General features: G+C 39.5%; 1 protein-coding gene across 5 annotated transcripts in view; it reads right to left on the reverse strand.

The window, feature by feature from the left end:
- Nucleotides 1-657: 657 nt before the first annotated feature.
- Nucleotides 658-27,127, reverse strand: part of RBMS3 (RNA binding motif single stranded interacting protein 3) — a 752,917-nt gene continuing 726,447 nt past the window's right edge. For 4 of the 5 annotated variants that reach the window (XM_055079741.1, XM_055079739.1, XM_055079740.1 and 1 more), the window contains 2 exons: nucleotides 23,798-23,878; nucleotides 20,878-21,009 (listed from right to left, as the gene is read on the reverse strand). In XM_055079741.1, coding sequence (XP_054935716.1) covers nucleotides 20,878-21,009; nucleotides 23,798-23,878 — 213 coding nt within the window. Of the gene's footprint in view, nucleotides 1,759-20,877; nucleotides 21,010-23,797; nucleotides 23,879-27,127 lie in introns of those variants that run through there. The other variant, XM_055079737.1, reaches the window with a different exon arrangement.

Here is a 27,127-nt window from a genome sequence, read left to right on the forward strand (position 1 = left end):
TAGATGATGACAAAGATTGAGGCGAGAAGACAAAATCTAGAAGTGCGGGAATTTCGAAGGAAGACTATTGTTACAAATACAGTGAGACCTTTGCAGGAGACCACTCACCACTCAACAGAGCATCACTGAGCTTTTTTGACAAGTGATCTTTCAGACCAGTTCAGGGGTATCTTGAGTTCAAAATTCATATAAAGAAGTTTCAACCTGTTAAACAAGTGTTTTAGCTCATTGGTGGCCATCAATACAGGCTTCACAATTCAAGAGAGCTAGGAAGGAACCAGAAAAGCACATGGAATTTAAAGCCGTTTGGCTCTATTGGTTGGAATCCAGAACTCTTGGTGCTGAAATTGCTGACCACACAGGAACAAGCTTCTACTATCAACAAAAATACATTTAAAATAAAAACTTTTTTTTTTTTTTGCAGTATGTAAAACACCAGTGGAAGGTAGTTTAAACAAACAACAAAATAAGAACTGGTCCGGCCATGTAGGTCAAATAAAATTTTAAAAAAGAAAAGAGAAGAAAAGAAAAACAACCTCTATCTTCTGGACTGCAATAGGGTGCCACTTCATCTTTGGTATAAAATAGGCCATCCATAGGCTGAATTTGATCACAACTAGGAAAGACTACAGAAATTGTCAACAATTTCTCTATCTATTGCTTTTTTTGTTTTTTTTTTTGTTTTTTTTTTTCACTTTTTGACCATAAGCTCCTATCTACTTGTTTTTTTTTTTAAATGCTCTTAAGCTAGGTTTTGCAATGTGACAAGCAAAGCTGACTAAAAAGTTTGTAAAGCTCATAAAAAAGACTGCAGATAAAAAGCACTAAAGCTTTTGCTAGCCATCACGCTTCAGAAATAAAAAAATCTGCATTCTGCCCCCCAAACACGCATTATTTCTAATGCAGTTGTTTTGAAACCAGCGTTAATAACTTTACTGTAAAATGTTTTAGCCTTCTAGAATGATTCAACACTTAAGACAAAGTTCATGAGAAGTCCCAGCATTTTCCCAATTCTTACAGTTGCCATGGTTTCTTTTATCAACAAATTTTCTTCAAATGAAGAAAAACATTTTCTTTTAAACTGTACAGTTTTTTTTCACCCTAAAAACTCATAGTCTTAAACTTCTGTACCAGTGAAAGCTGGCACAATATTTCAATTCTTTCTTTTTTTTAAACAAGACGTTGAGAGCTTGCCTCGAGAGCCTTTGACGTCCTTAAAATTAAGGCAATTAAGATTCAAGATAAACCTTACCTAAATATTTCTAAGAAAAATAAAAAATAAAAAACCCACTAGATTTAAACAAGAAGGGAAAAAGAAAGAGTAGCTTAATTACTGAGGAAGACAATTTGTTTCCATTTCTGCTTGCCCACCTCTTGACATCAGATTTTCCGTTTAAAACAAAAAAAAAATCTATCTACACCTTCAGATAAATTCTGAATTCAAATGTTCTTCCAGATAAATGTCAACCTTCCATGTTTTGCTTTGTTTGCTTGTTGTTGTTGTTGTCCTCTTCCGGGATATTTTTTTTTCTTTAAAAAGAATGATGGCAAAAATAAACTGTCAGACCACATGAAGGAACCACTTGCACAGCACATAAAAACACGTTGTTTTCATTGAGTAAAGTAGAAAATTAAAAAAAAAAAAAAGCATTCCGTTGACGCCTGTGCAAAACTGGAAGCCAACTTCTTGTTCAGTGAAGTTTCTTCATTCAAGGCAGAGTTTCAGACGGACATTCTTCCTTCGGTCTTGTTTATGGTCTGTGAAAACAATGGAATAAGAGGGGTCATTACACCAAAACAACTTTGAAATCACCTTCTGTGCTCTTTTCCAGTGAGCGCTCTTTAAAAGCTACCAAGCTCTTTCAATATAACAGTTATAAAAGCACATTGGGCTCAGGAGAGTGTCAAATTCTGCCACTTTCACACAAATATATATTTGAACTGGAGTTTGTTTATATTAAATAGCATGGCTAATAGATCAAGAATATCTTTCAATTGTAAAGTTGTAAATATACAAATATATCTAGACAAGCAATATTTCCTATGTTCATGGAATGTATTTTTCAATGCTTGGCTTATGTTTTAACTCCCCCAGAAATTCCTTGAGTACTTCTGTCCTTTCAGAACTCCCATGAGATTCCTCACAAACTCAGTCAAACAATCTGTGATTCCCTACTATGTACCCAGGATATAGCAATGGGTTGTATGTTTGTTTTTTTTAAATTGAAGTATAGTTGATTTAGAATGTTGTGTTGATTTCTGCACAGCAGAAATCAAAGTGATTCAGATATACATATACACATACTTCTTTTTAATATTCTTTTCCATTGTGCTTTATCACAGGATATTGAATATACTTCCCTGTGCTATACAGTAGGAACCTGTTGTTTATCCATCCTGTATATAAGAGCTTACATCTGCAGCAATTGATTCTTTGTTACCTCACGGAGCTCACCAAGTGTATCCACATAAGCAGAAGGGCTTATGTACATAAGACAGGTAAGAGGGCAATGCAGTTTTTTTCACTTTCCAATTTCTTTTCTTCTTCCTTGCTTCTCTATCTCAACAAGGTTTTAAATTCTTGAGAGCAGGGACTATATTTTACTTCTATTTTTTACTCTCCAGGAGTCTGGCAGACTGGTAGGCACACTGTAGGTGTTTAACAAGACAAATGCTATTTTTATTATATGTCACTTTGCCAGCCCAGCCCACATAATCTCTTCTGATTCTGCCCCATCTATATGGCAGGGCTGAGCTAATAGTGGGTTGATCTTTACTCTTATCTCTTCCACCCACAGATTAGAATTTAGCTCGAGAATTTCAGGGGTATCTTTTAAAATGAAGATACTTCAAACTATCTGTAGGTCCTATTCAGATGAAGCCCTCAGTGTTCTGTGGGTTCTTCTGGTGCCCAGTTGCTTAATTTAGTAAAGAAACCTCAGTGTTGCTGGGTAGAGTTGTCCAGGTGTTTCACTGCACAGGATGCTTGGCCGAAGGAGTGCCTGGGGGCTAATTTTAGCCCATGGTCTGTTCCCCAAGCTGTGTACTCTGGTGCAGGGCTGCATTTGCCCTGAGCAAGTGGCCCTTATTCAAATTCACAAAAAGCCCTCAACAATGTTTTGAACTAGCCTGGGATGTTTTGACAGTTAGCCTGAGGGTTTCTGAAGAAACCCAGAGGGTTTCCTTTTCCTAATTTGCAAAAAGCCCTCATGTCTCAGCTACAGCTGTGAGAAACCTGGGTAATTTGTTCCTAGAATCATGTAAGAAAGCAACTCATTGATAGAGTGAATATTTCCATTTTTAACCAAGAGTTTACGTCTCTAGAAATACATATTATTTCTGTGTTATGCAAGAAAGTGGGGTTCCTTTTAAGAATAAAAGCAATCAAAATTTTCATAATAGCAGCAATGGTAAGGGAAATTTTAGTAGTAGTAGTCATGGGAACCGTGGTATATATTTGATCTCTCTGTACATTTTTGCAAAGTTTAGGTTTACGCCATGTACTTCTAAAAATCTATCTTGTTATGGGAACAACATTTTGTGTGTGTTTTTATGTTTGTTTTTTGGTCTATTCTTTGCTCCCACTCCCATCTTCTACCCTAATATTATTGTACATTGAGCAGAAAATGCCTAATACATCATGAATCTCCATCAGAGCTGCTCAGTGAATGCTGTCTTAGTCAATGGACTACATGACACAGAACCCCCTCACTGCTCAGGTGTGTTACATGGGCTGGTATCTAAGCATCCGTATTTATGAGTGAGGCTGGAGCTACTTTCAAGTTTTACAACTTTACACAAATGTTTCCAATATCCTCCTACCATCACTTGCTTTCATCCTTCAAGTGGTCTCATTGCTACTTGAAAAACAAATGAGGAAAAATAAATGGTTGTACTTTACACTTTCATGATGGCTAGCTGAAGTTTGAAGGGAAAAGGTGTTGCTGTTTAATAGAACTGAATTCACTCCTGTGCACCTTCTCTCTGTCCTAATGAAGTGTGAAAGTGCACATTTACATAATGCTTATGTCATGCACTGGCATTCATAAAAACAGTAGGCTTTCAAAGTGTCAAGGCTGTGATCAGGAGCAATAAGAACATTTTAAGTTGTGCAGTGAGACTATTTTAAAAATAAAATGAATTGCAACGTAAAAAGAAATTTGTGTGAATGAGAGCATGATTATGAAAATCATTTGCAAACTGTAAAGTACTGTGCAAATAGAAATATATTATTATTCACAAGCTTAAAGGACATGTAAGGATGGTAATCAAGGGCATATAATTTGCTCATTACCATACTGACGATTTATAGGCAATTGGTGTCATGACAGTTCAGTTAGACACAGAAGACATGAAGAATTAAAAAGACCAACAATATTGGGGTTGAGATAAAGGCCTTCTAAGGTCAGTGTGAAGGCTGGAAGACTGAGAGTTTGACCGAATTTAAGATCACAGAGTCATTCTGAATACTCTCATCCTCCATCCTCCCCGTGCCTACTCCCCCAAAAAGCAGAGTGAATATGTTAAAAAGTAGCAAATCATCATCTTAGAATTCTAGACTTTTAGGCTAGAAGAAGTCTTAAAGATGATCTCAGGATGCAATATTCCCCAGAGTTATTTCTAAAGATTAGCTTCACAAATTTTCATGTGAAAAGAGGGATTCTGTGATCCAGAGTGTGGAAAACCTGCACACTATACTCCCACTACTGGATTAACCATAGTAAACTAAACGTGCGGTTAGGGCACCAACAAAGAAATATCAATGGAAAAAAAATTGTTTCTGAAAAAATGTAATCTTTTAAATTAGTATCAAAATAATCATCATGCTGACAATAAAAATTTTGTTTAGTTCTTTAATAATTTGTTAATTTTTTGTTTATTTGTTTAGCATTCCAAAGGAGGAGGGCAGCACACACTCAAATCATTCAGGAAGTATCTATATATCTGGCCCTCTAGGAGGTCACGGCCACTAGCATATTAACGGCTTTGAAGAGAGCTGCAATTAAGCAAGCCTCTCACCGCTGTGGCCTCTCCCGTTGCAGAGCACAGGCTCCAGACGTGCAGGCTCAGCGGCCATGGCTCACGGGCCCAGCCACCCCGCGGCATGTGGGATCTTCCCGGACTGGGGCACGAACCCGTGTCCCCTGCATCGGCAGGCAGACTCAACCACTGCGCCACCAGGGAAGCCCAGTCCTAGTTATTTTTAAGATTTCCTAAATAGCACAAAGAAAAACTGAGAATAACCTGAGCAGGAACAGGAATTTCCAAAGAACTTCCAAAATAAAACACAGGTATCATTTCCCCCATTTGGGCTGAGTAATCAGAGTCTCTTGCATTAATAACCTCTTTTAACAACAGGAGGGAAAAAAAGCATGAATACAAAATGGGAAGTAATGTTTTTTTAGCTTGGAAAGTGGAATTTGGAATATTAAAATTATGCTGACCCATGATTCCAAATATAACCTTTTTGTTCATATGCACATTTTAAATATTTCTCTAACTTTTGTCCTATAACCTTCTGTTGTGTTGTCTGTAATTTATTGATTTATTTACTTTTTATTGGAGTATAGTTGATTTATATTGTTGTGTTAGTTTCAGGTGTACAGTAAAGTGAATCAGTTATATGTATACATATACACACTTTTTTTAAGATTCTTTTCCCATATAGGCCATTACAGAGAGTAGAGTTCCCTGTGCTACACAGTAGGTCCTTATTAGATATCTATTTTATATACAGTAGTGTGTATGTGTCAATCGTGTTCTCCCAATTTATCTCTTCCCTCTTTCCAGCCTGGTAACCATAAGTTTGTTTTCTACATCTGTGACTTCATTTCTGTTTTGTAAATAAGTTCATTTGTACCATTTTTTTAGATTCTACTCATAAGCGATATCATGATAGCTGTCTTTCTCAGTCTGACTTACTTCACTCAGTATGACGATCTCTAGGTCTATCCATGTTGCTGCAAATGGAATTATTTTGTTCTTTTTTATGGCTGAGTGATATTCAATTGTATATATATGTACCACTTCTTTATCCACTCCTCTGTTGATGGACATTTAGGTTGCCTTGATGTCTTGGTTATTGTAAATAGTGCAGTGATGAACATTGGGGTGCATGTATCTTTTTGAATTATGCTTTTCACAAGATACGTGCCCAAGAGTGGGACTGCTGGATAATATGGCAACTCTTTTAGTTTTTTGAGGAACCTCCATACTATTTTCCATAGTGGCTGTACCAATTTACATTTCCACCAACAGTGTAGGAGGGTTCCCTTTTCTTCACACCATCTCTAGCATTTATTGTTTGTAGATTTTTTGATGTTGGCCATTCTGACTGGTGGGAGGTGATACCTCACTGCAGTTTAGATTTGCATTGTCTGATCATTAGTGATGTTGAGCATCTTTTCATGTGTGTTCTGTTCATGTGTATGTCTTTTCTGGAGAAATGTCTATTTAGATCTTCTGCCCATTTTTTGATTGGGTTTTTTTTTGATATTAAGCTGTATGAGTTATTTGTATATTTTGGAGATTAATCCCTTGTCAGTTGCTTCATTTGCAAATATTTTCTCTCATTCTGTAGGCTGTCTTTTCATTTTGTTTATGGTTTCCTTTGCTGTGCAAAAGCTGTTAAGTTTAATTAGATCCCATTTGTTTATTTTTGTTTTTATTTTCATTACCCTAGGAGGTGGATCAAAAAAAGATATTGCTGCAATTAATGTCAGAGAGTGTTCTTCCTATGTTTTCCTCTAAGAGTTTTATACCATCCAGCTTTACATTTAGGGCTTTAATACATTTTATTTTTGTGTATGGTGTCAGAGAGTGTTCCAATTTCATTCTCTTACATGTTGCTGTCCAGTTTTCCCAGCACCAGTTACTGAAGAGACTGTCTTTTCTCCACGGTATATTCTTGCATCCTTTGTCATAGATTAGTTGACCATAGGTATGTGGGTTTATCTCTGCACTCTTTATCCTGTTCCATTGATCTATATTTCTGTTTTTGTGTTAGTACAATACTGTTTTGATGACTGTAGCTTTGTAGTATAGTCTGAAGTCAGGGAGCCTGTTCCTCTGACTCCGTTTTTCTTTCTCAAGATTGCTTTGGCTCTTCAGGGTCTTTTGTGTCTCATACAAACTTTAAGATTTTTTTGTTCTAATTTTGTGAAAAATGCCATTGGTAATTTGATAGGTATCGCATAGAATCTGTAGATTGCTTTGGGTAGTATAGTCATTTTGACAATATTGATTCTTCCAATCCAAAAACATGGTTTATCTTTCCATCTGTTTGTGTTATCTTAGATTTCTTTCATCAACATCTTATAGTTTCCTTTTTTATAAATTTGTTTATTTATTTATTTATTTATTTACTTTTGGCTGCGTTGGGTCTTTGTTGCTGTGTGCAGGGTTTCTCTAGTTGCAGCAAGCAGGGGCTACTCATTGTTGCAGTGCGCAGGCTTCTCATTGCGGTGGCTTCTCTTCTTGCAGAGCATGGGCTCTAGGCACGCGGGCTTCAGTATTTGTGGCATGTGGGCTCAGTAGTTGTGGCTTGCAGACTCTAGAGCACAGGCTCAATAGTTTTGGTGCATGGGTGTAGTTGCTCCATGGCCTGTGGGATCTTCCCGGACCAGGGATTGAATCCATATTCCCTGAATTGGCAGGCGGATTCTCAACCACTGTGCCACCAGGGAAGTCCCAACATCTTATAGTTTTCTGAGAAGAGGTCTTTTGCCTTCTTCGATGGGTCTATTCCTAGGTATTTTATTTTTTTCATGTGATGGTAAATGGAATTGTTTCCTTAATTTCTCTTTCTGATCTTTCGTTGTTAGTGTATAGGAATGCAACAGATTTCTGTGCATTTATTTTGTATCAAGCAACTTTACCAAATTCATTGATGAGCTCTAGTAGTTTTCTGTTAACATGTTTAGGATTTTCTATGTATAGTATCATGTTATCTGCAAACAGTGACAGTTTTACTACTTCTTTTCCAATTTGGATTCCTTTTATTTCTTTTTCTTCTCTGATAGCCATGGCTAGAACTTCCAAAACTATGTTGAATAAAAGTGGAGAGAGTGGACATTCTTGTCTTGTTCCCGATCTTACAGGAAATGCTTTCAGTTTTTCACCATTGACCATGATGTTAGCTATGGGTTTGTCATATATGGCCTTTATTTTGTTGAGGTAGGGTCCCTCTAGGCCCACTTTCTGGAGAGTTTATATCATAAATGTGTGTTGAACTTTGTTAAAAGCTTTTTCTCCATCTATTGAGATGATCATATGGTTTTTATTCTTCAATTTGTTAATGTGGTGTATCACACTGATTGATTTGCATATATTGAAGAATCCTTGCATCCATGGGATAAATCCCACTTGATCAGGGTGTATGATCCTTTTACTGTGTTGTTGGATTTCATCTGCTAGTATTTTGTTGCGGATTTTTGCATCTATGTTCATCAGTGTTATTGGCCTGTAATTTTCTTTTTTGTGGTATCCTTGTCTGATTTTGGTGTCAGGGTGATTGTGGCCTTGTAAAATGAGTGTGGGAGTGTTCCTTGCTCTGAAATTTTTTGGAAGAGTTTCAGAAGGATAGTTGTTATCTCTTCTCTAAATTTCTGATAGAATTTGCCTGTGAAGCTGTCTGGTCCTGGACTTCTGTTTGTTGGGCATTTTTTAATCATAGTTTCAATTTCAGTGCTTGTGATTGGTCTGTTTATATTTTCTATTTCTTCCTGTTTCAGTCTTGGAAGGTTGTACCTTTCTAAGAATTTGTCCGTTTCTTCTAAGTTGTCCATTTTATTGGCATATAGTTGCTTGTAGTAGTCTCTTATGATCTCCACTGGTGGGTGGAGCTGGATCTTGTCCCTCTGGTGGGCAGGGCCTTGTCTGGGGGTGTGTTTAGCTGGCTGCTGTGTGCTCGGGAAGACTTTAAATAGCCTGTCAGCTGATGGGTGGGGCTGTGTTCCTGGCCTTTTGGTTGTTCTGCCTGAGGTGTCCCAGACCTGGAACCTACGGGCTGTTGGGAGGGGCCAGGTCTTGGGTGAGAAAACAGCAGCCTCCTGGAGGGCTCACGCCAATGAGTAGTCACCAGAACTGCCACCACCAGTGTCTTTGTCCCCACAGTGAGCCACAGCCATCCCCCACCTCTGCAGGAGACCCTCCAAATACCTGCAGGTAGGTCTGTCCCAGGTTCTTATGAAGCCATTGCATTTTTTCCCTGGGTCCTAATGAACATGAGATGTTGTGTGTGGCTTCCTAGAGGAGAGTTTCTTTTCCCCCCAGTCCTGTGGAATTCCTGCAAACCCCATTGGCCTTCAAAGCCAGATTTTCTGGGGGCTCCTCTTCCCATTGTCAGATTCCCAGGGTGGCGAGCCTGACGTGGGGCTCTGAACTTTCACTCCTGTAGGAGAACTTCTGTGGTATAATTATTTTCCAGTTTGTGGCTTGCCCACCTGGCTGTATGGGATTTGTTTTTGTCATGATTGTACCCCTCCTACCATCTCATTGTGGCTTCTTTGTCTTCGGATGTAGGATACTTTTTCTGGTAGGTTCCAGCATTTTTTTGTCGATGGTTGTTCAGCAGTTAGTTATGATTTTGGTGTTTTCGTAAGAAGTGAGCTCACGTCCTTCTATTTCGCCATCTTGTCTCCGCCTCCTCTGTGTTTTGTTTTTTAAATTTAGCTAAAAGCCTGTGTGAATCCCATCATATGGTAGTCTCTGGCACTCTGTTCCAAGCAGATTGGAAGTTTTTTTTTGTTTTGTTTTTTTTTGCGGTACGTGGGCCTCTCACTGCTGTGGCCTCTTCCGTTGCGGAGCACAGGCTCCGGACGCGCAGGCTCAGCGGCCATGGCTCACGGGCCCAGCCACTCTGCGGCATGTGGGATCTTCCTGGACCAGGGCACGAACCCGTGTCCCCCGCATTCGCAGCTGGACTCTCAACCACTGAGCCACCAGGGAAGCCCAGATGGGAAGTTTTTAAGTATGCTCAGTGAGTTAGTTAATATATGAGAAGGGAACAGAGATTAGCTATGTGGGAACACAGCGAGAGACACTGGTAGGAGATGAGAGATACTGTGTGGCCAGAAGCATCTGTCAAGGCTTTGTGAGTAGGTGAAACTGGCTTTGGTTGTTTCAAAGCATAATGAGGAAATAAGTGATTCAAGACCTTCCTTGTTAACAGTTCAATGATATCTGGATAAATGAAAATGACACCTTTATTCATCCAATCAGCAATTATTGACTTGAGTGCCTACTATGAGAAAGGCAGTATTCCAGATGCTAAGGAAAGACCAATGAAAGAGGCAGATGTCTCCCCTACTCTCTTGGATTTTACTTCCCACAAGGAGTAGACATACAATCAATGGATCAACCAGCAAACAATCTAAAAAGAGAATCTCAAAATAGAATATTTAAGTATATTCTGTGATAGAAAGTGGCTGGATAAATACCTAAGATTTGGTATCAGGGAAGGTCTCTCATGTAGGTCTGGATGTGAAAGATAATTATAAGCTAATCTTGGAAAGACTGAGAGGAAACGCATTCTAGGTAGAGGAAACAGGAAGTTCAAAACTCTGGAGGTGGGAACCTGAGGCTGGAGTCATCTAAGGTAAATTAAAATCCCATCATTCCTTCTCTTCAAGCCCTCCCAAGGTTTTGCAGCTCCCCTAGAATAAAAGTGAGAATACTTAGTCTACACAAAGCTAAGAATCCAAGGACCAAAGGCTCTATAAAAGCTGGTCTGTTCTCCTACAACTTTCTCGCCTAGTTAACCACACTCCAGCCTCAGGTTCCCATATTAGACTGAAAATCCTTGAGGGCAGGGGTGTGTGTCCTAGCATAGATTCTGGCATGATTCTGGGTACTGCAACTGAAACTGGGTCTAGGTGTAAAGGTGGATGGGGACACTCTTGCTCGAATCAGAGGCAGAGATGCTCCCTCTGGGTCAGGCAGAGACCCCCCATCCCTGTCACATCATACAGTGACCATGAAAGGTGGGGACAACCCTGAGAAAGGAGAGAGCATCTCACTGTGGGCTAACAAGTGGAGGCAGCTAAAGCTGATTTAATCAGGCAGGGAGAAGAGGAGGTTCTGGACAGTTGCAAGGAAGGGGGTTTGTATCCTGACCATTTTTCTAGAGGTGGGACTACGTTTCCCTTATAGAGAAATCTACTTTACAACAGTCTTGTTTTGAGAATAAGCCACAAGCGACATCCCTAAAGTTATAGGCTACAAGTTTCCCTACAGTCTTATTCTATCTTTCCTGTGTAGAGTGGAGAGTATCTCTAAAATACTTTAGCCAATTCATGCTATCTATCTTGAATACTCCAAATTTCACAAATGGGAGCTCATTTCCAGTTTCATTATGCTAATTAGCATGGCACTGCTTTCATCAGGCAACTCATTTCTAACAATCATTATGCTAATTGAAATATGGATAGTTTAAAATACTTGTACAAACCTCTGGCCTTTCTCATTAAATGAGAGCTGACCTCCTGTGGGGTGTGAAATTCTGATTAGGGTCACCGAGTGCCCCTGAAAAGTAGTTTAACCCATCACACATACATTTACTATCATAATGTCTATTTATATCTATACTAAAGGTATTTTAATTTAAATTAAATTACAGGGAGAGTCAAGATGGTGGAGGAGCAAGAGGATGTGGAGTTCAACTCTCCCCACAAATGCATTAAGAATACATCTGCAAATGGAACAGTTCTCACAGAACACCTGCTGAACACTAGCAGAGGACCTCAGACAACTAAGAGGACCAGAAAGGTCCCCACATAACAGAGTAGGATGAAAGAAAGAAGAAGGGAAAAGGAAGAGGAGAACTGGGACGGGATCTGCGCCCTCTGGGGGGAGCTGCAGGAGAGGAGAATTTCCCACATCCAGGGAAGCCCCCTTACTGGTGGGGAGATCAGCTGGGACAGTGGGGAGCTTTGGGGGCTTGAAAGAGAGTGCAGCAACTGGTCTGTGGCAGGCTGGACAGAGTGAGACCTACACAGATGGTCCATGCCACAGGCCTGCATGCCCAAGCCTGAGAGGTGTGTCCACTGGTGCACACAGGGGCAGGGTGCTAGAATGTTGGGTTTGGAGAGCAGACCTGTGGAAAGGACTGCTGTTGGCCGTGAGAAGACAGTCTGAGTGGATGGGAGTGAGGAGCTCCACAATGGAGAATGCTCGTGGAGCAAGCCCAGATCTCCACAGAAGCGAAGTGCAGTTGTTGAGTGATGTGCAAAGGGCAGGCGACCTATGCAGCCTCTCTCCCCATGCACCAGCCCCTGCCTCCCCAGGCACTAGGAAGGGCTCCCGCTGGGGCAGGCTCTCACGCCCCTGGCTGCCGCCTACTCCACCCGCCTCCTGCCAGGGTAGGCTTGTGTGCTCCGGGGCAGCTTCAGGAGCAGATGCCTGTGGGTGGCTGACACATAGAGGTGGGGCTGAAACCATAGCTGAGCCCCAGGGGCCATGAGAGATGGGAGAAGAGCTGAAATCTGTCCTCACAGCTGCAAAAACTGTGGATTTACACCCTGCGACTGGCTTTGTAAACTCAGAACCTGCAAAACATCTGATCTGACAATGAGTGCTCCCACAGCCAAGATGGGTCAAGCTTTATTTAGCAGCTGTGGACTTTGTGGGCAGGTACATGTGGGGGTTGGGCAAGGCCAGAGTCTGAGATGGTTCCATAGTGCCCATAGCCTGTCCAGATGCATGATTACTGCAATATCTTGGGACCTGACTTCAGTGGATCTGTGCTGGTGGCTTGGTGAAAACAATGCCTGAGAGACACCAGGGCCAACTGCTGGCATACCTATGGTTAAGGTGGGGCTGCCAGCAGTGCCAATAACAGTGTAATCTGAGTGCTCCCACAACAGGTGAAAGGTGACAAAACAGAGCACACTCACAGGTGAACAGTTCCAGAGAAGGAATAACTAACTCAGTGGCTTCTCTCTCAGTGGGAATGCTCCAATCCCGTCTACCTCACACCACAGATCAGAAACACAGCTAAGAAACAGATCTGGAGGCCTCTATTCCAACAACTAGGGAGCAGACCCTGATCCAAACAGGGCAGTGACAACCACAGAGCAATGGGAAGTCCCCACTAAATATGCAGGGCAGGCTCTGGTCACCACAACACCAGTCACACCTCCTATATCAAGGGGATAACTACCAGCATACACTAAGAGGTGGCAGACAGACATCTATAATAAAAACAGCTCTCGCACCAAAAAATATTAAACCAATGCAGGCTATGCAGGGACATTCCCACATAAAAATAGCCCTCCAAGACAGTCTGAGGGTCTGGTGTCTGGAGGAAGAACCCCCAGAGCATTTAGCCTTGACACCCAGCGGGGCTTGAGTGCAGGAGTTCTGCAAGGCTAGGGGAAAGAGAAACTCCACTCCTGGAAGGCATACAAGATCCCACAGGCACTGGGACCCTGTACAAAGCAGTACCTCCATAGGAACCTGGGACAGACCTACCTAGGGGTCTTGGAGGGTCTTCTGGGGAGGCCAGGTCAGCTGTAGCTCACTGTGGGAGCACCAGTAGCAGAGGTCCCAGGTAATACTGATCAGCGTGAGCTCTCTGGGAAGTCCCAATTTTATGCCACAAAGATCTGGCTTCACCCAATAGCCTGCAGGCTCCAGTGCTGTAAGTAAGTCCTCAGGCCAAACAACCAACAAGATAGGAACATAGCCCCACCCATCAGAAGACAGGCTGACTAAAGACGTACTGAGCTCACAGCCACCTCAAAACACAGCCCTTGACATGGCTTTGCCCACCAGAGGGACAAGTGCCAGCTCTACCCACCTGAGGGCAGGCACCAGTCCCCTCCCACCAGGATGCCTACACAAGCCCGTGGACCAGCCTCACCCACCAGGGGGCAGACACCAGAAGCAAGAGGAACTATGATCCTGCGGGAAGGAGACCACATACGCAAACAGACAAATGAGATGACAGAGAAATATGTTGCAAACGAAGGAACAAGAGAAGAACCCACAAGAACAACTAAATGAAGAAGACATAGGCAATCTCCCTGAAAAAAGAAGTATTCAGAGTAATGATAGTAAATGATCCAAAACCTCAGAAGAAGAATGGAGGTATAGACCAAGAAGATACAAACAATTTTCAACAGAGATAGATTTAAAGAACAAAGAAAAAAACAAACAGATGAACAACATAATAACTGAAATGAAAAATACACTAGAAGGAATCTGAGGCAGAAGAACAGGTAAGTAAGTGAACTGGAAGACAGTAATGGAAATCAATGCCACAGAACAGAATAAAGAAAAAAAAAAGTGGACTTCCCTCATGGTGTAGTGGTTAAGAATCCGCCTGCCAATGCAGGGAACACGGGTTCAAGCCCTGGTCTGGGGAGATCCCACATGCCACAGAGCAACTAAGCCTGTGCACCACAACCACTGAGCCTGTGCTCTAGAGCCTGTGAGCCACAACTGCTGAGCCCACGTGCCCAGAGCCCATGCTCTGCAACAATAGAAGCCACCACAATGAGAAGCCTGTGCACTGCAAGGAACAGTAGCCCCCACTCTCCGCAACTAGAGAAAGCCCGCTCAGAGCAACGAAGACCCAATGCAGCCAAAACTAAATAAATAAATAAATAAATTTATTTATTTAAAAGAAGAAAAAAGAATGAAAAGCAATGATGAAAGTCTCAGAGACCTCTGGAACAATGTTAAAGGCACCAACATTCACAGAAGAAGAAAAAGGGAAAGGGCCTGAGAAAATATTTGAAGATATTATAGCCGAAAATTTCCCCAACACAGGAAAGGAAACAGTCACCCAAGTCCAGGAAGTGCAGCGTCTGATACAGGATAAACCCAAGGAGGAACACACTGAGACACATAGTAATCAAACTAACAAAAATTAAATACAAAGAAAAATTATTAAACGCAACAAGGGAAAACAACAAATAACATAAAAGGGAATCCTCATAAGGCTATCAGCTGATTTTTCATCAGAAACTCTGCAGGCCAAAAGGGAGTGGCATTATATATTTACAGTTATGAAAGGGAAATACCTACAACCAAGAATATTCTACCCAGCAAGGCTCTTGTTCAGAATCAATGGAGAAATCCAAAGCATTACAGACAAGCAAAAGCTAAAAGAATTCAGCGCCACCAAACCAGCCTTACAACAAATGCTAAAGGAACTTCTCTACATGGGAGAAAAAAAAGAGGTCACAGCTAGAAACAAGAAAATCACAAATGGGAACGCTCACTGGTAAAGGCAAACATAAAGTAATAGTAGGAAATCAGCCACAAACAAATGATATCAAAACCAACAACTGTGAGAAGAGTATAAATGTAGGAAATGGGAATTGCATTTGAAATGAAAAGACCAGCAACTTAAAATAATCTTGTTTATATATAGACTCCTATATCAAAACCTCATGGGAGCTACAAACCAAAAAACTACAATAGATACACACACACAAAAGAAGAAGTAACCCAAACACAACACTAGAGGCATCAAACCACAAGAGAACAAAAGAGGAAGGGAAGAAGAAGACTGACAAAAACAGATCCAAAACTATTAGGAAAATGGCAATAGGACTATAAATACTGATAATTACCTTAAATGTAAATGGATTAAATGCTCCAAACAAAAGACATAGACTGGCTGAATGAATACAGAAACAAGACACAGTATATATGCTGTCTACAGCAGACCCACTTTGGACTAGGGACACATACAGACTGAAAGTGAGGGGATGGAAAAAGATATTCCATGCAAATGGAAATCAAAAGAAACCTGGAGTAGAAATACTCATATCAGAAAAAATATACTTTAATACAAAGACTGTTACAAGAGACAAAGAAGGACACTACATAATGATCAAGGGATCAATCCAAGAAGAAGATATATAACAATTATAAATATATATGCACCCAACACAGGAGCACCTCATGTATAAGGCAAATGCTAACAGCCATAAAAGGGGAAGTCAACAGTAACACAATAATAGTGGGAGATTTTAACACCCCACTTACACCAATAGACACATCATCCAGACAGAAAATCAATAAGGAAACACAAGCCTTAAATGACACATTAGACCAGATGGACTAAATTGATATTTATATAGCATTGCATCCAAAAGAAGCAGAATACACTTTCTTCTCAACTCCACATAGGACATTCTCCAGGATAGATCACATCTTGGGCCACAGATCAAACCTCGGTAAATTTAAGAAAATTGAAATCACATCAGGCATCTTTTCCAACCACAACACTATGAGATTATAAATAAATTACAGCCAAAACTGTAAAAAACACAAACATGTTGTTAGAGGCTAAACTATGCTACTAAACAACCAGTGGATCACTGAAGAAATCAGAGGCAATCAAAAAATACCTAGAGACAAATGACAGACAATGAAAACATGATGATCCAAAAACTATGGGACAGAGCAAAAGCAGTTCTAAGAGGGATGTTTATAGCAATACAATCTTACCTCCAGAAACAAATATCTCAAACAACGTAACCTTACACCTAAAGCAACTAGAGTAAAAGAACAAATGAAACCCAAAAAGTTAAAAGAAGGAAAGAAATCATAAAGATCAGAGCAGAAATAAATGAAATAGAGATGAAGAAAACAATAGAAAAGATCAATGAAACTTAAAGCTAGTTCTTTGAAAAGATAAACAAAATTGAAAACCTTTTGCCAGACTCATTAAGAAAAAATAGAAGACGGCTCAAATCAATAATATTGGAAGTGAAAAGGGAGAAATTAAAGTGGACACCACAGAAATACAAAGGATCATAAGAGACAACTATGAGCAACTATATGCCAATAAAATGAACGACCTAGAAGAAATGGACAAATTCTTAGAAAGGTAAAATCTTCCAAGATAGAATCAGGAAGAAATTGAAAATATGAACAGGTCAATTACAAGTACTGAAATTGAAACTGTGATTAAAAATCTTCCAACAAACAAAAGCCCAGGACCAGACAGCTTCACAGGTGAATTCTATTAAACATATATAGAAGACTTAATGCCTATCCTTCTGAAACTATTCCAAAAAATTACAAAGGAACACTCTCAAGTTCATTCTACAAGGCCACCATCACCCTGATACGAAAACCAAACAACGATATCACAAAACAAGATAACAGGCCAATATCACTGATGAACATAGACGCAAAAAATCCTCAACAAAATACTAGCAAACCAAATCTAACAACACATTAAAAGGTCATACACCATGATCAAGTGGGATTTATCTCAGGGATGCAAGGATTCTTCAGTATATGCAAATCAATCAATGTGATACAGCACATTAACAAACTGGAGAGTAAAAACCATATGATCATCTCATAGATGCAGGAAAACTTTTGACAAAATTCAACACACATTTATGATAAAAACTCCCCAGAAAGTGGGGCTAGAGGGAACATACATCATCATAATAAAGGCCATATATGACAAACCTACAGCTAAATCATACTCAGGAAATGCTTTCAGCTTTTCACCATTAAGCTCAGGAACAAGACAAGAATGTCCACTCTTGCCACTTTTTTTCAACATAGTTTTGCAAGTTCTAGCCACAGTAATCATAGAAGAAAAATAAATAAAAGGAATCCAAATTAGAAAAGAAGTAGTAAAACTATCACTGTTTGCAGATGACATGATCCAATACATAGAAAATCCCAATGATGTTAACAGAAAACTTCTAGAGCTCGGTAAAGTTGCAGGCTACAAAATTAATATACAGAAATCTGTTGCATTCCTATACATTAACAATAAAAGATCAGAAAGAGAAATTAAGGAAACAATTCCATTTACCATCACACCCTAAAGAATAAAATACCTAGGAATAAACTTAACTAAGGAGGCAAAAGATCTGTACTCAATAAACTATAAGATGCTGATGAAAGAAATCAAAGATGACACAAACAGATGGAAAGATATACCATGTTCTCGGACTGGAAGAATCAATATTGTCAAAATGACTATACTACCCAAGGCAATCTACAGATTTAATGAAATCCTTATCAAACTACCAATGGCATTTTTTACAGAAGTAGAACAAAAAAATCTTAAAATTTGTATGAGACACAAAAGACTTTGAATAGCCAAAGCAATATTGAGAAAGCAAAATGGAGATGGAGGAATCAGCCTCCCTGGCTTCAGACTATGCTATTAATACAAAGCTACAAGTCATCAAAACAGTATGGTACTGGCACAAAAAGAGAAATATAGAAACCCAGGCAGCTATGGTCAATCTACAACAAAGGAGGCAAGACTATACAACAGAGAAAAGACAGTCTCTTCAGTAACTGGTGCTGGGGAAACTGGACAGCTACATGTAAAAGAATAAAATAGAACATTCTTTAACACCATATACAAAAATAAATTCAAAATTGATTAAAGACCCAAATATAAGACTGTATACTATAAAACTCTTAGAGGAAAACATAGGCAGAACACTCTCTGACATAAATTGCAGCAATATCTTTTTTGATCTGTCTCCTAGAGTAATGGAAATAAAAACAAATATAAGCAAATGGGACCCAATTAAACTCAAAAGCTTTTGCACAGCAAAGGAAACCATAAACAAAATGAAAAGACAATCCACACAATGGAAGAAAATATTTGCAAATGATGCAACTGACAAGGGATTTATCTATAAAATATATAAACAGCTCATGCAACTCAATATAAAAAAAAACAATCAAAAAATGTGCAGAAGACCTAACTACACGTTTCTCCAAAGAAGAAAAGATGCTCAACATCACTAATTATTAGAGAAATGCAAATCAAAACTACAATGAGATATCACCTCACACCAGTCAGAATGACCATCATCAAAAGTCTACTAACAATAAGTGCTGGAGAGGGTGTGGAGAAAAAGGGAACCCTCCTACACTGTTGGTGGGAATGTAAATTGCTAAAGCCACTATGGAAAGCAATATGGAGGTTCCTTAAAAAACGAATAGTGCTACCATATGATCCAGCAATCCCAGGCCTGAGCATATATCTGGAGAAAATGATGGTTTGAAATGATACATGCACCCCAGTGTTCATTGCAGCACTATTTCCAATAGCCAAGACATGGAAGCAACCTAAATGTCCATAAACAGATGAATGATTAAAGAAAATGATGTAAATATATACAACAGACTATTACTCAGCCATTAAAGAGAATGAAATAATACCAGTTGCAGCAACATGGATGGACCTGGAGATTATCATACTAAGTGAAGTAAGACAGAGAAAGACAAATATCATATGATATGGCTTATATGTGGAATCTAAAAAAATGATACAAATGAACTTATTTACAAAACAGAAACAGACTCACAGACTTAGAAAACAAACCTGTGGTTACCAAAGGGGAAAAGTGGGGGGGCAGGGCTAAATTGGGGGTTTGGGATTGACATATACACGCTATTATATTTAAAATAGGTAACAAACAAGGACCTACTGTATAGCACAGGGAACTCTGCTCAATATTCTGTAATAACCTAAATGGAAAAGAATTTGAAAAAAGAATAGATACATGTATATGTATAAGTGAATCATTTTGCTGTACACCTGAAACACAACATTTTTAATCAACTACACTCCAATATAAAATAAAAATAAAAAAACTTAAAATAAAAAACAAAAATGCCTTATTCACTACAGATATTTCCTGAAAGTTATTGTGTAATAGTAATAATGATAGTAGTAGTAGTAGTAATGACAATAATAATAGTAATAATAATACCTTGTATTTGTAAGGTTAAGTCATGTTCTAGCATATTTAATTTGGAGGACTGACTTTAGAAGTTAAAGCACATACTGAAGACTCCATTACCATTATTAATCTTTCAACAACAAACAAATCTCTAAATGTGTATTGAGATGAAAGAAAACTGATGATCAAGAAATGGAACAGCACTCTGCAAACAGGAAGAGTCTTTTGGGAATTTTCTATTCACCAGGGCTTTGACTGTTACCTATAAAGTAAAATAGCATGACAAGACATCTGTATATAGACTGAACTTTTGTTAATTCCTTTGGTTTCAATCAAAACCTTTCAAATTTTAATCTCCATATTACTCAACACAAAGCTAACTGAACTTTGCTCTCTAAGTGATTTAAGGATTTTTCAGTAGTAATTCTGACCCCCTGATTTTTGCTTTGCCACTTAATTCCTGAATAAGACTGTACTCCATGTTGTTTTATATTTAACAATACTCTTTTTCATAAACTGTTTTACTGGGTGAGTTTGAAGCACCCTTGCCAGGGGAGTGTTACTGTCTTCATTTAAGAATGAAGTCACTGAGACCAAAATGCAGGCACACTATCCAGTTTCAAGTGTGAATATTGGAGTTTTTCAAAAAATATGTGTGGTAGAATTTTTTTTGGTAACAATGTCTATGATGCCCCTCTCTGTATCCAAGCCTTTTGGTAGTGAATTCCTACATTAACTCTGGGCTTGGTCACATGACTTGCGTTCGACCTATGGGACAATAGCAAATGAGTCCTAAACAGAATTGAAAAAATGCTGGTCACTTGGGCATCCTCTCTTGCTGTTCTCTGAATTCTGAGACTTCCACGGGAATAAGCCTGCTAGAGGGTCAGCAATACATGGCTCATTGGTGTCCATCACTCAACCACCAGACAACTAACACCCAGAAGCAGAACTGTGAAGATGCCCAGGAGCTAATGCCCAGATGCTCAAGCAAGTCCAGTCAATATCAGAAGAACCATTCACCTGAGGTCAGCCCAAATTCTAACCCACAGAATAATGAACTAAATACGTTTGTCACTGAGTTAGGGATGGTCTGTACTGCAGCAAAAGATAGCAGATGCCACATAAGAGAGTAATGTCCAGATGGCTGACCTGGAGGGAAAGAGTTTAATATGGCTTGAACTTACTTTGACTGTTGGTAAGAATATGCAGATGCATGCTCGTTGGATGTGTCCACTGCTATCTGCTGCTGCTGACCACTTGTGTCCTGGGATGAAGGTGCCACTGTCTGGGGAGAGGTATCAGCAACAACACCCTATGGAGGCAATAAGAACACAAAAGTCTTATTGGCTTTAGCAAAAGGACTTCTTGCAGATGGACTGTAGGGCATACCCATCTTCCATATGGCTTGAGTAGAGCTGCACTCAGCTATATAAAGCCACAGTACGAACCCAAAGAAAAAACACAGAGCACATTTGGATAAGGGCTGAGGAATTTACCTCAATGTGTCACCAAGAAGCCTTGCCATCAGAAGACCCTGTAGCAGTCAAATGATGAGGAAAGCATTTTGCCCATAGTTAGAACTTTTAAATCATGGTTGCATACAGCCACACTAAATAATGATTCCTTAATCAAAAAATTCACGCAGAATTCCTATAAACACGTGTATATTTGAGCATTTTCCTGGGAATAAAGTAGTCTACCCTGTCTCTATGATCTGGCAAAACAATGGACTTTGACCTTCATAAAAATCTACATCCAAGTTTGGAATTCTTTTAAAGGACACTGTTAAGCAGGGTCTCCCTTAAGCAGTTTGATTTGTTTTATTTTTTTATTTTTATTTTCCTTGATGTGAACTGGAATTCATTTAGAAGTTTCAGAAAAAGAAAGAAACAAACAAGCATCCTTAATTCTGATTCGCTCCTCCCCTTACCATTTGAATGGCTTTTGCCAACAAGAATGGATTTCTTGAGTTGGTCATCAGATGCCAACAGAATGGATTTCTTGAGTTGGTCATCATTCAGAATGTGTTTGGTTCCGAGAGAGGTTTGGTAGTTAGTAGTCCTAAGGAGGGAATCTATCTGAATACATTCTCCTGGTTTTACTTATATTATAGCCTTGGGCTTCTGCAGGGATATAGGTTTTTGGTCAACTCCCTATCCCTAACAAAAGCTCCCTGAAATTGTTCCTCAGAATCTGAAAATTCTCCCTTTATGAATTCAATCGTTTTTTTCCTAATATACTATTTGGTGTTATGCATTTTGATGAACCTCCCACCCACAATGATTTGTGTGGATACTGGTGAATTTTCAATGAGTGTTTTTACATAGAAAATGAATCAGTGTTTTCCTTTATAAGCACAAATTCAAGGCAATATTTCAGGGTATACTTATATAATTCTTAGTGAAATGTTTCTTTTTAAATCCCAGATTTAACTATAATTAGACTGTTCCCAATAAACAACACTGTCAAATGTGTCTCCTTATTTTATAGTCCTTAAATAGCTCAGATTCTGTAGATAAGCACACACATTTGGTCCAGAGATAGAGAAATGTGGATATGTGGCAGAGATTTATGCTTAAAGTCACCTACAATGTCTAGATTCATAATTTTCTTATGGCCTAGATGGGTTTTGATAGCTAAATATAGCAAAGAACATACATTTTATTCACATATTCTTGAAATTCTGAAAAGCCAATTAAAACCTCTTTAATACTGAAACATTCCTTGGGGACCATAGGTCTGGAACACATAAAAGGTTAAAAAATTGGACCTCCTTGGTTTCCTAAGTGACAGGACACTGTCCTCTTAAATGTCTGTGCTTCCCAAACCTTGGTACGAGCAAATATTTGTCACACACTAAAAACAAGCAAACAAACAAACATTTCAAAAGATCTAATTTGGTCTGTAAAGATCTCACCCAATCTCTGTGGCTCCAGAGGTTGGAAGAGTCATGGTGGTCTCCTACAATGAGTGGTACCAACATGAGTTGGTTGGCCAACTCAAGGAGTAGCAATGGTGTGAACTCCAGAGGAGTCCCAACTGATGGAAGAAATGCACTGTGACCATAATGGCAAATGCGCATCAGGAGAAGCGGAAGGGGGGGGCAAGAAACAATAATGGTTAGAACCGGAGAGACGTATACACCTCTAAGTGTCTTACCACCATCCACATAGCCCTATGCCCTGCTCCTTTCCTAAGTACCTTGCTGGCTCTGTCCAGTAAAATAATGTGTAGAGGAAATGGATTCAGCCCAATGGAAAGAGAGAAGGAAGGGACAAAGCTTCCAGTAAGGAAAATATGACTTTCTCTTTCACAGTATCCATAGCAATATGAGCGGTACAAGTTTTTCTCTCTTGTCTGTAGGATGCCACAGTCCTGTCAAGGTTCATTGGCGAGAGCAGTGGTTCTTCATCTTTGGTACACATTAGAATCACCTAGCATCTTTTAAAAATCCTGGTGTCCAGTCCACACCCTAGACTCCATCAGAGTCTCTGGCAATAGGACCTAGGCATCACTATTTTTTAAAGTATTAATTTTTAAAATAATTCTGATATGCAGAAAAGTTTGCCAACCAGTTCTCTAATCCAGTCCCTCTCAACTTTTAATGTGTACCTTGATCCTTAAGGGATCTTGTTAAAATGCAAACTCTGATTCAGTAGATCCGGGTGGGGTCTGAAAGTCTGCATGGCTAACAGGCTCTCAGGTGATACTGATAAATGCTGGTCTAGGGACCACTACTGGAGAAACAAGGCATCAGAGAACTAGCTCATTCAAATAGCTGCACATGTTTGCCTTCCTCTTTCTGAGTGTTTGTGGCTAACATTTGATGAGGTAGTTACTTGATCTCTGATCTTTTCTCTAAACATAAAAATGGCACTCCCCTCAGACCTGGATACCAAATTTTGCTTATGTTATAGGCAAAGCAAAACATAGGTATGTTCAAAGTAAAGTACATACTTTCACAGAGTGAGCTTGCAACTTCAAATTTTCAAGCAGCACAAAAATCACAAATAAGGATTTTGGGGGTTATGGTGGACCCCAGTGCATGTGGCTGAGATTTATCTGCCCTAACCTTGTTCTGTAAGAAGAGACGGACTTACTTCAATGGAAACAGCTGTCGGAGGCACAGGCGTGTACTGGGGAATGTAGGTCCCTTGCATAGGAGCGGCGGCAGTCATATACTAGAGGGAATCAAAGAAAAATGCAGGTGAACCTGGGCGTGCAACCAGTGAGAAAAGTGATATCACATAAGACTGTTTTCGATGTGTGGCCCCCCACCAATGCATGCTGAAACTGAAACTTTATTTTGACCAAAAATAATGCAGTTCCTATCAGCATAGAATAGTCATCGCTTACTGATTCAGTACCAACGGCAGCCCGCCTCCCCGATGTCAGTGAAAGTTCATTCACCCCATCCCCTCACTTCGTCCTTTTGACTATTCTACATCAGCTCCCAAACATTTCACTTTCACATCTAAAACACAAATGCCAGGAGGGCAGGGATGACGTCTGTTTTTTTCTCCATTTTATTGCTAGCACATAGTAGGCTCTCAACAGATTGCTTGTTGAATGAATGAATCATTATATTGTGAATAATAATTTCTTTTCTAACTAAAGTAAAAGAGGAATAATGTAAGAAATACTTATCTAGCAACAATCAGAATAGGTAAATGTTATCATTTTTGTCATTTGATCACTTTTTTATATATAAAGGAAATAGAGTGTTCCAGATAATGTTGAAGTTGCTTTTCTTCCTTCCCCCATTCCATGTTCATTTCACTGTATTTCCTTTACCACTCCTTTAATTCTCTAAATTTACTTCATCCAGGTGAACAATACAACAGTCCAATCATTCTTCACTACACTGTAGTAGTCAGTAAAATATGTGTTGCGGATAACATGTATTTTGGCAACGAAAAACGGAAGCCCCAGAAAAATTATATGCCCACCACCATAAGCAAAAAGCATGACCCATATTCCTATTTCTAATACACATACCCCGTGAAAAGTCAAAGTTCTACTCTTTGAGAATGGAATCTTCTATGAAATCAACTGTATTTCTGAGTTTCTAAACTTGAACATCACAAAATTTCAGAACCAGAACCATCTAATGAAAACAAGGTTTCTCAATACACGAAGCTTTAGAGGAACACTTTTTATGGAAAACTACAAGCCCATGATTCTTTATCTTCTAAATTCGCTGAGCTCATGTATTAAGGCCATGCATAAATATGCAAAACCTAAATTACAATGTTGTGCATTGATCGGTACTTTCAGTATCCAAGAGGCATGATAATTCTGAATCGAGGGAAATGTCTGAATGGAGATTGATTCATCAGATGTTGTTGTTGTTTACTATTCGTAGAGAAATATAGCAGTAAAGCAACTCTGGGATAAGTGCTTCTCCATCCTAAACTAAGCACTGTCTTACTACATCTATTTGCTAAAAACAGAGACAGCCTTAGTGAAACAACACTAAATCAAACAAACCAAACTGCTGCCTGTAATCCATGTGTTACTGCTGATAACAACTGTGTGCAATTCCTATGTGTACAAAAACAACCTTGTAATGTGTACCAAGGGCAGCTGTTTGCAAGGATTGGGGATATTACTAACTTCTTAGCTTCATAGTTGAAAATTAGCAGAGGTTTCTGTGCCCCATCCTCTGTGTTCCCAGAGTGTTCATCCCTCTTCTATTAAAATTGTCCAGACTCTCATCTCTCTAAAGCCACGGACTAAGTGTTACATGTCTCTGCATCTTCCAACACTTCACACAATGCCTGGTACCTAGTAAATAATTATTCAATGGCTGAATAAAAGGACACAAGAAGAAAGCCTTCCATTTCCAATTACAAATCTGGTATGCCTCTTAGCTGTCAATAATTCTGAGTTCTCTACAGATATCAATTTCCCCACCCCTATAAAGTGTTTGTATAACCTTTAAACAAAGGTTTATCCTGTGTCCTTAAGCAGACAATGATTATTCAGGTATCCTCTGATACCTGTGCTCATCATTATCCTGTGTCCTTAAGCAGACAATGATTATTCAGGTATCCAACTGCTATCAATTTTTCAAATAAGTACAGAACTCTGGAGTAACATTTCAGCAAATATTATTTCATATTTAGTACTCATGGCAGGTGTCTGCTTTGCCAACAAAATTGCTCTAGAAAGTATGTAGGAGATAACAGTTTCCTGGCCATTTCAGACAGGTGGTTTGCTTATGTCATATAGGTTTTAAACATCCCTTAATTTAGTATTCCCTACAATGTATTTTTTTAGAATGTTAGCTCAACTGAGAAAAAAAGCTTTCTGTGTTCCAGAGCAATGCTGCACAATGTATCCTCTTTGCTATAGAGATAGAATTTTAAAACTCTGAGAAATCAGGTTTTACAGAAGCCTATTTAAAGGAGATTTTAAATCAGTGTTTCTAATACTGTTTTTGGCAGCACCTACTGATTTTGCTTAAAACTAGTACTCTCAAGAATATACTTTGAAAAAGGTTTCTTTAATTGAATATCAAAAATCCTAGTAGATCTGTAGCAAGTGGGAATGTGTTTTCACCAACAGAGTTAATGCTCTTGTGGCTCACGTTCTCCCCTTTGGTCATGGTTTTTCAAGATGTATAATACACCAGTAAAAGGATGCTCCCTCACTGATCTGAGTATTTTCTATTCCTGAGTTAGTAATTCCAGACTTTGTAATTGTCATCAGTGAGTGTGCATGTCCTCGACATAAGACAATGTCACTGGACATGGCTCGACCCACCCCTGCTCCATGGTCTGCATCGCTAAGGAGACCTTTCTGTGAACTAGATTTAGGGACGTGGGCTGGGGCCACACGTAGCACCGTTCACGACTTCTCATGAGAATCCACCTCAGTTTTAGACCTCCCTTGTCAAACTAGAGTTCTCAAGCAGTGTAGTTAATGAAAAACGTTTTGTGTCATTCTTAGCTAAGCTTCTTGAAATGACTCTGAGTTATTCAAAACCCCATCTGTGTTCTGTTCAGTAAAATCAGTAAATCTTCATACCTTCTGTGGCATTCAATGAAGTTGTGAAAGTGGCCCAAACTGAACTGCTTATAGCATAAATTCAGAGTTGTCTATTCAGAACAATGCTGTGAGTTAGGCAGGATGGCTCACCCATTTTACAGACTGAGAAACTGAGATATACTGGAATAACTCCAGTTCTGTTGACAAGATTCAGCCCACTTTTCAGTCTACTTCAGTACTCCTTTTTTTTTTTTTTTTTTGCGGTATGAGGGCCTCCCTCTGTTGCAGCCTCTCCCGTTGCGGAGAACAGGCTCCGGACGCGCAGGCTCATTGGCCATGGCTCACGGGCCCAGCCGCTCCGCGGCACGTGGGATTCTCCCAGACCGGGGCGCGAACCCGGTTCCCCTGCATCGGCAGGCGGACGCGCAACCACTGCG

This window comes from Physeter macrocephalus, chromosome 18, assembly GCF_002837175.3.
Source record: "Physeter macrocephalus isolate SW-GA chromosome 18, ASM283717v5, whole genome shotgun sequence".
Classification (NCBI taxonomy): Eukaryota; Metazoa; Chordata; class Mammalia; order Artiodactyla; family Physeteridae; genus Physeter; species Physeter macrocephalus.